This window comes from Rana temporaria, chromosome 8 (genome assembly GCF_905171775.1).
Source record: "Rana temporaria chromosome 8, aRanTem1.1, whole genome shotgun sequence".
NCBI classification, from domain to species: domain Eukaryota; kingdom Metazoa; phylum Chordata; class Amphibia; order Anura; family Ranidae; genus Rana; species Rana temporaria.
In genome coordinates this window covers 14,866,359-14,878,716 of record NC_053496.1, presented here as the reverse complement: position 1 = coordinate 14,878,716, position 12,358 = coordinate 14,866,359, and the positions used below count along the sequence as shown (strand labels likewise).

Here is a 12,358-nt window from a genome sequence, read left to right as displayed (position 1 = left end):
TTGAATAATCAGATGTGAGGTTAATAAATGAGAAGATGTGGAAAAACATAAAAAAAAGATTTAAACCAGGGACTAAATGAGTGAAACTCTGACCACAATGTTAAGCCCTTTCAATTTTCTGAGTGTAAACTTATGTTTGTCTCCATTTAACACATGCAAAACAATATATAACTCAAATTGGTCGATCATTTTTCAACCAATCAGAAGTCAAATTGTTCCAAAAATTTGTATTTGTTAGAAAACGAATAAACTAAACAAAATTGAATGAAACTAATTCTGAAATGAATCAACTTAACAAAATTAGTAGCATAACAGATCTATCCGAAACTAAACAAATATTTATGTTCTGCGCATGTCTAAAAGATACTTGATCAGTATTTGGCCCAAGTAAGCAACACATTTGGCAAAATGCTGAGTGTATTGTCTACAGACAATGGAACTGAATATACAGGAGATAACACACAGGCGATTCTCAGAAAGTGTGGCATAATATTTGAAACTGTACCATACAACCCAGAACAAAATGGAGTTGCATAAAAATAATAAACTGTATTCTATGTGAGAGTGGAAGAACCATTTTGTTTAACCACTTAAAGTGGAGATCCACCCATAAATATAACATTACATTAGTAGTTTTAAAAAAATGTCATTAGTCCTTTAAGAAAAACATTTTTTTTTTCAGATGCCTTCAAAGTGTTGTTGCTAGGCAGAATAGTTATCTTCCCTCTTCCTGCACCTAGGTGCTTAAGCTTCCTAACCTACACCGCACAGACTCCTGGGAATGTAGTGGGTGTAACTTTCCAGGAGTCTGTGCACTCCCCAGTCTCGAAGAGTCATGTGACTTGGACAGTACAGGTGCTGAAACCTGATCTGAAACCTATTACACTGTTTGTGCAGCACTGAGCATGTGCGAGATCTGCAAGGCTGAAATCCAGGAAGTCATACAGTCTGGCTTCATGATGCCCACACTTAAGATGGCCCCAGTCAATTTCTATTTTATAAAGTGTCTAAATGCTGTAACAACCTAACAAAACGGACCTTAGTTTACAGACTAACTTTACTAGAATACATTAAGCTTGTGTATTACAGGGGTATTTATATTTAAAAAGTGAAATTGTGGCCGGAACTCCGCTTTAAGCCCTGGACCATATTGCTGGTCAAAGACCAGGCCACTTTTTGCAATTCGGCACTGCGTTGTTTTAACTGACAATTGCGCGGTCATGCAACGTGGCTCCCAAACAAAATTGGCGTCCATTTTTTCCCACAAATAGAGCTTTCTTTTGGTGGTATTTGATCACGGTTTTTAGTTTTTGCGCTATAAACAAAAATTGAGCGACAATTTTGAAAAAAATGAATATTTTTTACTTTTTGCTATAATAAATATCCCCCAAAAATATATATAAAAAACTATTTTTTTCCTCAGTTCAGGCCGATACATATTCTTCTACATATTTTTCGTAAAAAAAAATTGCATTAAGCATTTATTGATTGGTTTGCGCAAAAGTTATAGCGTTTACAAAATAGGGGATAGTTTTATGGCATTTTTATTAATATTTATTTTTTACTAGTCATTGAATGAACAGACAATCAGGCATTTCTCCCCCTGACAGGACCGGGAGCTGTGTTTTTACACACACAGCTCCCGGTTCTCGCTCTGTAACGAGTGATCGCGGATGCCCGGCGATGATCGCGCCCGCCGGGCACGCACGTCTGCGTATTGGCTGCTTGACGAGATGACGTATAGCTACGTGATCTCGCCCAGCAGAGCCGACCTGCCGCCGTATAACTGCGGCGGCTGGTCGGCAAGCAGTTAATGCAGATATGCCAACCGTGGACTGGGAGAGGCAATTATGACCACATGCAATCTTCAAAATTGACTACTACAAAAATCAACTGAGAAAACTCCATATGAACTGTGGAATGGAAAGGTCCCATATTTGAACCATCTAAAAATGTTGTAAAGAAAAGCCCATGTGCACATCCAAAAAAAAAAACCATACAAAATTGGATGCTTGCGCAAAGGAAGGTGTATTTGTGGGGTACAGTGGATCTCAAAAGGGTACAGAATTCTACACCAAGACACAGACAAGGTAACCATCAGTAGAAGTATATTTGTCCATGAAACTTCATTGTGTTAAAACTGAGGGAAATTCCACAGCAGTGTCACATGAAGATAAGCAAGAAAGTGACATAGAAATATAAATAAATGCAGACAATCCAAATGCTGTAAAAGAAGAAACCAGGCCACAAGAGTCTTCAATCAGCAAATCAACCAGAAGCAATAAAGGCATCCTAGCCAAACGTTTGTCCGGATTAAAAACCAGAGCCAGATTCATGGGATGAGATGCAAAGAGTTCCAACTCATGAGAAACAAAAGTGGATCACAGCATTTGACAAAAACACTTACAAGAATCCGATTTTTAAAACTGAGATCTGAAATAAGACTTAAATAAGGGGCAGTTGTTGAGTGGGAGTGTTGGAATACAGAATAGTATTTTATACAAAAACTACTGTACATCAGTATTTAGTACAGACTAATTCTTCAACCAGTAGATGGCAGTGATTGTATGTTTGTAGCTGAATTCATGGTATGCTCTGTCTTTTCCCTGAGTAAAGGTTCCTGTTTCCTGTCTACAGATAAGCAGCAAAGTCCATGTGGACTGTGCACTGTCTGTTCTTTAGGGCCATATACAGAATTTCTAACAAAAGGGAATTAAAGTAGTGTTCCACCCGCAAATGTTTTCTTTAAAAGTTAGCAGCTACAAACACTGTAGCTGCTGACTTTTAATAAGGACACTTACCTGTCCAGGGAGTTCGCAATGTCGGCCCCCGAGGCCGATCCGTCCATCGGATCAGGTGCAGGCACTGCCATTCTAACTAAGGGATGAGATCATCATTTTCCAGGAGCACCAGCGAGGGAGTAAGTGAACTAGGAGCTCCGCGGTATAGGAAGTGTCAGATTAGGATGACTGCCTAGCAACAGGGCATTTCTGGTACTGTAAGTAAAATCATTTTTTTCCTCCAAGTGGTTTTTAATAGGTTTCAAGGAGACTGCTAATGTAAAAAAAAATTAGAGTGGACCTCTGCTTTAACTATTAATAGCTGGCAACGATAATCATACAAAATAAAAAAAAAAGCAAATGCTGGTTATACTCAAGTTGATCGATAGGTTGATTTCAGTGCAAGCAGCCTGGCCACGGATGGATAAAAATGTGGCGGATTCCTGCTGAACCGGCCAATTTTCGATCTGCCTGTGGCCGGTTTTACTGTTGTTTTCAGACATGTTATTGTTATTTTCAGCTTTCATTGGTTATAATAATTACAAAAACTAAATTTATGGCAAAATAAGATTTACAGAAATATTTTTCAACTCACCACTCCATTGAATGGGATCCCAGATTTATAGTTACTGTCAGCATCAACAAAGGACACCTTAGTCATTACATTGGATATAGCAGCCTGACTGACTGTAGATAACTCAATACCTGTCAGAAAAATTGTTGAAAAGAAATAAGAGATCAAGCTATGGGAAATCATAGGATTCACAGATTCAACGTAACATCTATGTCAGGGGTGCCCAATCTTTTAAAGAGCTAGGGCCACTTAAGCGACTTGGTAACCTGTCACGGGCCACAAGGAGCGGAGCGGGCAAATGACAGGTCTGTGTCCACAATGGGCCAGATTCATGAAGACTTACAATGGGCGTATCAGTAGATAGGCCGTTGTAAGTCCGAATCCCCGCCGTCGTATATTTAAGCGTATTCTCAAACTGAGATACGCTTAAATGTTGCTAAGATACGACCGGCGTAAGTCTCCTACGCTGTCGTATCTTAGCTGCATATTTACGCTGGCCGCTAGGGGCGTGTACGCTGATTTACGCCTAGAATATTTAAATCAGCTAGATATGCCTATTCACGAACGTACGCCCCGGCTGTCGCAGTAAAGATACGCCGTTTACGTAAGGCGTTTTCAGGCATAAAGATAAACCACCAAAAAGATGGCGCAGCCAATGTTAAGTATGGACGTCGGAACCGCGTCATATTTTTCATGCTTTACGTCGTTTGCATAAGTCGTCCGTGAATGGGGCTGGGCGTAAGTTACGTTCACGTCGAAACCAATGAGTCGTTGCGGCGTAATTTGGAGCATGCGCACTGGGATACGTCCATGGACGGCGCATGCGCCGTTCGTTAGAAACGTCAAATACATGGGGTCACGAGTGTTTAGCATAGAACACGCCCCCAACCAGCCTATTTTGAATTAGGCGGGCTTACGCCGGCCCAGTTACACTACGCCGCCGTAAGTTAGAGCGCAACTACTTTGTGAATACAGGACCTGCCGCTCTAACTTACGGCGGCGTAGTGTATCTTTTTTTTTTTTTTAGCAGATTGCATTGGAGGTAGGTGAATGTAAGCAGACACATCTGTTGCTCCATAGAGGTGAATGGGGAGTCCGGCTTTCCTGTGGGTTAGCTGCATTTTGCCATAGACGTCTATTATGTCCAGCAGGTGTGGTGCACTTTCAGAAAGCGCACCAACCCACAGATAATAACAGAAATGCACTTGTGAGTCAGGTTAAAAGCAGCAGAATCGACCTTTAATAAAAGTCTTCCATTTAGGTGTTGACGGCTGTTGCTGTCCCATACGGATTGCATTTGGTGTGACTCTGCCTGTAACAGGAAGACAGCGCTATACAGGAAGCATGGGCTCCACAGCCACCTGGTTCCTCTACGCCAGCTCCATTCACAACACTGATGCTCTGGGATGGTGGGTCGGCATCCTGCGATCTGGGCTTGCTTACTCACCATCCCAGAGCAAGAGGTTGAAGGTCACATCAGAGGACTCTGCGGGCCACCAGTTCGGCACCCCCAATCTATGTACATTAGGTCTTCCATTTATGAGCAAGACAGAAGGAAGAAGAAAACAGAAGTTTACCAGTCCCATCCTCGGTGATAGAGGCTTCTCCTTTCAGTACACGCTCCATGTTGGAGTTTCTCATTTTAAAGACTGTAGAATTAACCTCTATGGTATCACATCCCGATCTATCCAACTGTAAGTGAGAGAAATGGGAGGTACACAGTGCTGAAATATTAGTGATCAATTGAAGGACTTTAGGGTTGAAAACATATCTATATAAAGGAACAGTCCACAGAACCAACATTTCAATTTAAAGCCAGGAACAAAAATGTAATTTTTTGCAGTTTACAAATCCTTAGATGTTGTAGCTTAATAGCTTTATTTTGTAAGGGGGGGCTGCTCTCCTTTATTTTAACTTATTGATCTTGCCAGGAAAATACTTCCTGTCTTAAGCCTCGTACACACGATCAGACTTCCATCAGACTTTTCTGTGGATTTTGGACCGAAGGGCGTTGGCCGTGAACTTGTTCTGCATACACAGGGCAGAACTTTTTCAGCCAACATTCACTGTCATGTTACATGATATTATTTTTTATTATGTACTGTCTCTTTAATGTCTATCTAGTTTGTCTCTTGTGGCATTCCGTAGTTACCATGCTGCTGAGTTTTCTCCTCCCCCTATTTTCTGTATCAGTCATTTTAATGCTGTAATTCATGTGACCTGTGTGTATCTTCTATACCTGCATGGAAGAATCGTAACTTTACATTCTACGGATCATAAGACGAATAAACATCGCCAGATCTTCTTTCATGTGAGTTGTGACTGAGTAAGCTATCTGGAAAGGTGATTTGGTATGGATAATCTCTTCGGGGCATTGAGCGCCATGTACTACTGAAAAACCACATTCATAGCCTTTGCAGCCGATTCAGAATATTCACCAAACCATGTGGTTTTACAGCTCCTTACCGCCACCCTTTGGGCAACTTCTGCTATTGTTGTCTGATGTTTAGCATTGGTTCTGAGCATGCGTGTTTGTACTTTGGATTTTAGTCAGACGGATTTGTGTACACACGATAATCAGACAGAACACATTTGTTGTCGGACAATTTCAGAGCATGACCACCCAACATTTGTTGTCGGAAATTCCAACAACAATTGTCCGATGGAGCGTACAAACGGTCGGATTGTCCGAAAAAACACGTCCGTCGGACAATTGTTGTCGGAATATCCGATCGTGTGTACGGGCCTTAAGAAAACTGTGGATTTTACACTTATGAAGATAAATAAATGCGCTTTGGGGTTGATTTAGTAAAGGCAAAGAAGATGTTAACTTTACAAAGGAAGGTTCTTTGAGCTTAGTGAATGAGGTGAACCTCTGCTGACTTACATTTATCCAATCGCGACAAAAACTTCCTTAATGGTGACACCTCACACCTGTACACATTACGTACTTCTTCACCTGCTGAAGAATCTCATCAGAGAGCGTAACGCGTACAGTTGTGAGGTGTCACCATTCGGGACGCTTTTGGCGTTTACATCATGATTGATGATATGCATGTTTTTCACATTTATATGTGAGTATTTTATCCCTTATGCCGCTTACACATGATCGGATTTTCCGTCGGAAAAACCTTGGATGGTTTTTCCAACGTAATTCCGCTTAAGCTTGGCTTGCATACACACGGTTACACAAAAGTTCTCTGAACTTTCGACCGTCAAGAACGCGGTGACGTACAACACTACGATGAGGTGAGAAAAGGAAGTTCATTGCTTCCGAGCACGCGTTAAATTATTTCCGAGCATGTGTCAAATTGTTTCCGAGCATGCATCGGAATTTTGCACGTCGGAATTGCTACAGACGATCGGAATTTTTGAGAGCCTGCTCTCAAACTTTTGCTGGCGGAAATTCCGACAGAAAAAGTCAAATGGAGCATACACACGGTCGTAATTTCCATTCAAAAGCTCACATCAGACTTCCAGTTGTGTGTACGCGGAATAAGTTACAGTTTTAATAAATGTTAATAGCAGAGAGCACTATGGTTTGCCTTTGTTTTATATGGCCACACATGACTGAATGAGATCTCGGGAGGAGGTCTGAGCTGTCTGGGTACACTGTGATGAGAATTTGTGTTCCCGAAAAATCCTGAGAGATATTAAACTAATCTTGTGTGACTCTGTAGTGGGGTCTACATAGTGAGAACCCAGGAGGAGGTCTGTCTTGTCCAGGAACATCAGGAGGAGGAGTTGTTTTCCCAAGTTATCCTCATAGATATAATCAAATCATAGGCGTGTGCGACTCTGTAGTGGAGTCAACTTTTGGAGGTGAGCAGGCACTTTAGTTAGAGGTGTGGGAGATGGTGCCTCTGTAACCTGTTACACCCTGAATGTATATAACATGTTACAAAAGGTGAACTTATCCTTTAAACTGGCTAAAATTGTTTAATTTAAGAGCCTTCTTGAAACTTTCTAATCATTTGTGGAGTCAATTTCAATTGCACTGAGGAGAACCGGTACCCAGCTCCCACTTTCTCTCCTGGCACTGCGGCGCCGAGCAGAAGTTCACCTTTTTGCCCGGCCATTCACAATGCACAGCCCGGCTCACGCATAAGCAGTGCGCGCTCGGCTGTGGCTTCACGGACGGGTGCCCACACTTGCAATGCTGACGCCGCAGAGAAGAGGGGAAGAGAAGCAAGCCTTTTGGCGGCCGCATCGATGAACTGTGGGACAGGTGAGTGTCTGTTTATTAAAAGTCAGCAGCTATACTTTTTGTAGCTGCTGACTTTTAAATGGGTGGAACTCCCCTTTAAAGATGAAGTTCATAAAATTGTCGAGAGAATATACTACATACTGATAGCTAGATTCAGAGACAGTTACGCCGGCGTATCAGTAGATACGCCGTCGTAACTCTGAATCTACGCCGTCGTAAATATAAGCGTATTCTGGAAACCAGATACGCTTAAATTAGGCTAAGATACGAGCGGCGTAAGTCTCCTATGCCGTCGTATCTTAGGGTGCATATTTACGCTGGCCGCTAGGTGGCGCTTCCGTTGATTTCGGTGTAGAATATGCAAATGAGCTAGATACGCCGATTCATAAACGTACGTGCGCCCGGCGCATTTTTTTACGTTGTTTATGTAAGGCTTTTTCCGCCGTAAAATTAGTCGAACAAATAGCTGGCCTAGCCAATGTTAAGTATGGACGTCGTTCCCGCGTCGAATTTTGAAATTTTTACGTTGTTTGCGTAAGTCGTCCGTGAATAGGGCTGGACGCAATTAATGTTCACGTCGAAACCAATACGTCCTTGCGGCGTACTTTGGAGCAATGCACACTGGGATATGTCCACGAACGGCGCATGCGCCGTTCGTTAAAAACGTCAATCACGTCGGGTCACTAGTCATTAACATAAAACACGCCCCCTGTTCATCATTTGAATTAGGCGCGCTTAGGCCGGCCCATTTATGCTATGCCGCCGTAACTTAGGAGGCAAGTGCTTTGTGAATACAGCATTTGCCTCTCTGACTTACGGCGGCGTAGTGTATATGTGATACGCTACGCTGCCTCAAAATTAAGCCAGTCTATCTGAATCTGGCTATGAGTGTTTTTGTACAAATTTATTTTCAAAAATGAACTAGTTTATAGCCTGCTGTAGTAGCTAAAAAGAACATTACACATGAGAAAGAGAGGAGAAAACAAAGATTTTTTTGTTCAGATAAATTGTTTCCTGCCAAGCTACGTTAGATAGAGAAGCCGTATGTCTATGACTATCCTTATGCCGCGTACACACGATCGGAATTTCCAACAACAAATGTTTGATGTGAGCTATTTGTCAGAAAGTCCAGCCGTGTGTAGGCTCCATCGGACATTTGCTGTCGAAATTTCCGACAAGAAAAATTTGAGAGCTGGTTCTCAAATTTTCCGACAAGAAAAGTACTTGTCGGAAATTCCAATCGTCTGTATGGAATTTCCGACGCACAAAAAAACACACATGCTCAGAATCAAGCAGAAGAGCCGAACTGCCTATTGAACTTCATTGATCTCGGCTCGTCATACATGTTGTATGTCACCGCGTTCCTGACATTCGGAATTTCCGACAACATCCGTCGAAAAAAAAAACACGGTTTTGTTGTCGGAATTTGTGTGCGCGGCATTAGAAAAGTTTATCATAATAAATTCTAAGATCAAACTTTTTCCTAGAGCACATTGACACTTTCAAATGATTTATAGTTTATTTGGACTGGAAGTCTGTGTGCTCTTAGGCCCCGTACACACGACCGAGTTTCTCGGCAGAATTCAGCCAGAAACTCGATAAGAGCCATATTCTGCCGAGGAAACCGGTTGTGTGTACACTTTTGGCCGAGGAAACCGACGAGGAACTCGTCGAGCCAAATAGAGAACATGTTCTCTATTTCCTCGTTAGTCAATGGGGAAACTTGGCTCGCTGAGACCCTCGGCGGCTTCACAAGGAACTCGACTAGCAAAACGATGTGTTTTGCTCGTCGAGTTTCTCGGATGTGTGTACGGGGCCTTACAAAGATCATGTGCTTTACAGATTCTCTTTAAAATTGGAAGGGGGCTCCCCAGTTTGTTATTCATTGTCCAGTTCAGATCTAGCGGCCATTCTGTAGCACCTACCTTTCCAGTGAATGTAGCACAGATATTGGTATCAATTTTCTTCCCTTGTCTCCACCAATGTGAAAAATGGTGTTGGCACACAGTGGCTGTATAGTTTCCTTGAACTGGCTTCCCATAAGTGTATCTAAAAGACATAACAAATTTCTACAATATGCTAGTTTTTACAAAGCATTATTTAGAACATCTTATGTCATGTGATTTCTTTCTTCCAGTCACTAAGCAGTATCTGCATAAACCAGAATTTGGTGTCTTCTATGTATCTATTCATCCTTATTGGAGTTCAGACTTACCTTCCACATACGTGAAGTGGGAACTGCTCACTGTTAAACATAACAACCTTGGGGAACTGAAGGGTAACTTCAAACTTTGGAAGAACTGTAAAGGAAAATTTGAGTTGGTAATGATTACTGATAAGTAAACCAATCTGTGCAAACTACAATACGAGTCGAACTGGAACAACAAGCTTCACACTGACATTTGTGGATAATAAGTAATTCAATGTATCACAGTTTAGTGTATTTTGGATATGTGTTGTGATGTTGGCAGACATCTTTTCTAATCCTGTAAACAACTTGACCATCTCCTCCACCAACCAATAATCAGGGGAGAAAAGTATAGGCACCCCTATCCTATCCCCATCCCAGTGCAAAGGCTTAACATAGATGTACAAAAACATGTGAAAAAACATTTTGTTCACTAAAGAACTGTCTGTAAACCACACACTACTACAGTATGTTTTCCCATAAAATAGTTTTACCTTTTTTGCGTTTAGTGAAAAATCATCCTTTTGGCACACAGATGTAATTTTCATAGACACAGTAAAATGCTGAGGATCACATACCTAGGCCCGGATTCAGAAAGGACTTACGACGGCGTATCTCCAGATACGCCGTCGTAAGTCCAAATGAGCGCCGTCGTATCTAAGCGCTGATTCATATAGGCAGTTACGCCTGAATTTAGCCAAGATACGACCGACGTAAGTCTCTTACGCCGTCGTAAAAAAAGGGAAGTCGCGCTAATTAAAATTAATAAAAATATAGTGTAACACCAGTGACTAATAAAATAGAAACAATTAAATGTATGGTGATAAACACCATCAATAAAGCAGGTGCAAATTGTGAATATCTACTGAATGGCATAAATGTCTCTGCAGTTAATATGGACAAATTGACAATCCAGACAAGCCAAGAGGTTATAAAGCAGTCCACAGGTGTAGTGATGAAAGGAATCTTTAGGTAACAGTGATGACGACCACGCTGTGTTCAAAACAAACAGGAGACCTCCACCACAGATAATACTGACTCTTACCAGAATTCAGTAAATGATAAGCATAAAATCAAATCCAGCAGCAGCCCACAAGATTATCTTCAACCAGCGGTATCCAAACATTAGTAATCACCATTAAAATCCAGGCTCCTTGACATAATGAATGAGACGCTGAACTTCATTTACTTTATAGGTTTCCACTCCAAATTCTTTGGCAATTCGTAGGATTCTGTTCTGAGTTGGACCAACATAAGCACCACCAAGATCCACATACTTCGTTTTGCTATTCTGAAATGCCAGCTCCTATGACAACCACGTCGTATTTGTTGCTCATGGTGGAACTATGGGCCTGATTCTCAAAAGAGATACGCAGACTTAACTGCTGTTCAGCCTGCGTATCCCTGTGCCTAACTTTGGAAACGATTCTCAAAAGGCTTTTTCCAAAGTTAGGCAGAAAATCTGACATGTGTAAGACACTTACACGGTCAGATTTTAGGATGCAGTACCGCATCCGCCACTGGGGGCATTTCTCATTGAAATGCAGCTTTGCGTATGCAAATGAGGACTTAAGCAGATTTTCAAAGCATTTCAGCACTGTGATTTCTGCGTAAGTTCCGAATTTGCCTGCGCAAAACTAGGGCTGGTTTTATAATGTGGAAAGTTAGTCACACATTGTAAAGGCCCGTTCCAGCGACGGCATTTGGTATGCATTCCTGAGGGAGAACTCCACGGCAATTTTTAAATTCAAAACCGGCATGGGTTCCCCCCCAGGAGCATACCAGGCCCTTAGGTCTGGTATGGGTTGTAAGGAGACCCCCCCACGCCGAAAAATTGACGTAGGGGGCAGGGGCGTAACTAGAAATCACAGGGCCCCATAGCAAAATGTTGTATGGGGCCCCCCAGAGCCGCCCTAGTGTCAATGCAGCGTGACCTGTGCCCCATACAGCGTGACCTGTGCCCCATACAGCGTGACCTGTGCCCCATACAGCGTGACCTGTGCCCCATGCAGCGTGACCTGTGCCCCATGCAGCGCGACCTGTGCCCCATGCAGCGCGACCTGTGCCCAATGCAGCGTGACCTGTGCCCAATGCAGCGTGACCTGTGCCCCATACAGCGTGACCCGTGCCCCATACAGCGTGACCCGTGCCCCATACAGCGTGACCCGTGCCCCATACAGCGTGACCCGTGCCCCATACAGCGTGGCCCGTGCCCCATACAGCGTGGCCCGTGCCCCATACAGCGTGGCCCGTGCCCCATACAGCCTGGCCTGCCTGTGCCCCATACAGCCTGGCCTGTGCCCAATACAGCATTGCCTGTGCCCAATGCGGCATTACCTGTGCCCAATACTGCTTTGCCTGTGCCCAATACAGCCTGGCCTGCCTGTGCCCAGTACAGTCTGAACTGCCTGTGCACAATACAGCATTGCCTGTGCCCAATACAGCCTGGCCTGCCTGTGCCCAATACAGCCTCACTTGTGCAGAGGAAGAGGCAAGCCGGCCGGATCAGCAGAGAGCGGGATTGCCCGCTGTAATAGCTTTCATTTGAATTTCCCGTCTTCCCGGGGCTCATCGTCACATAGCCCCTCCTCTTAGCCCAACGCATTTGA

At 43.1% G+C, this 12,358-nt stretch overlaps 1 protein-coding gene across 1 annotated transcript in view; it reads right to left on the bottom strand.

Annotated features, from left to right (window-relative positions):
- LOC120946693 (alpha-2-macroglobulin-like) overlaps positions 1-12,358 on the bottom strand; it is a 154,345-nt gene that overhangs the window by 101,041 nt on the left and 40,946 nt on the right. The window contains exons 7-10 of the mRNA XM_040361321.1: positions 9,777-9,861; positions 9,487-9,610; positions 4,932-5,046; positions 3,376-3,485 (exon numbers count right to left, since the gene is read on the bottom strand). Of these exons, the coding sequence (XP_040217255.1) occupies positions 3,376-3,485; positions 4,932-5,046; positions 9,487-9,610; positions 9,777-9,861 (434 nt within the window). The remainder of the gene's footprint in view (positions 1-3,375; positions 3,486-4,931; positions 5,047-9,486; positions 9,611-9,776; positions 9,862-12,358) is intronic.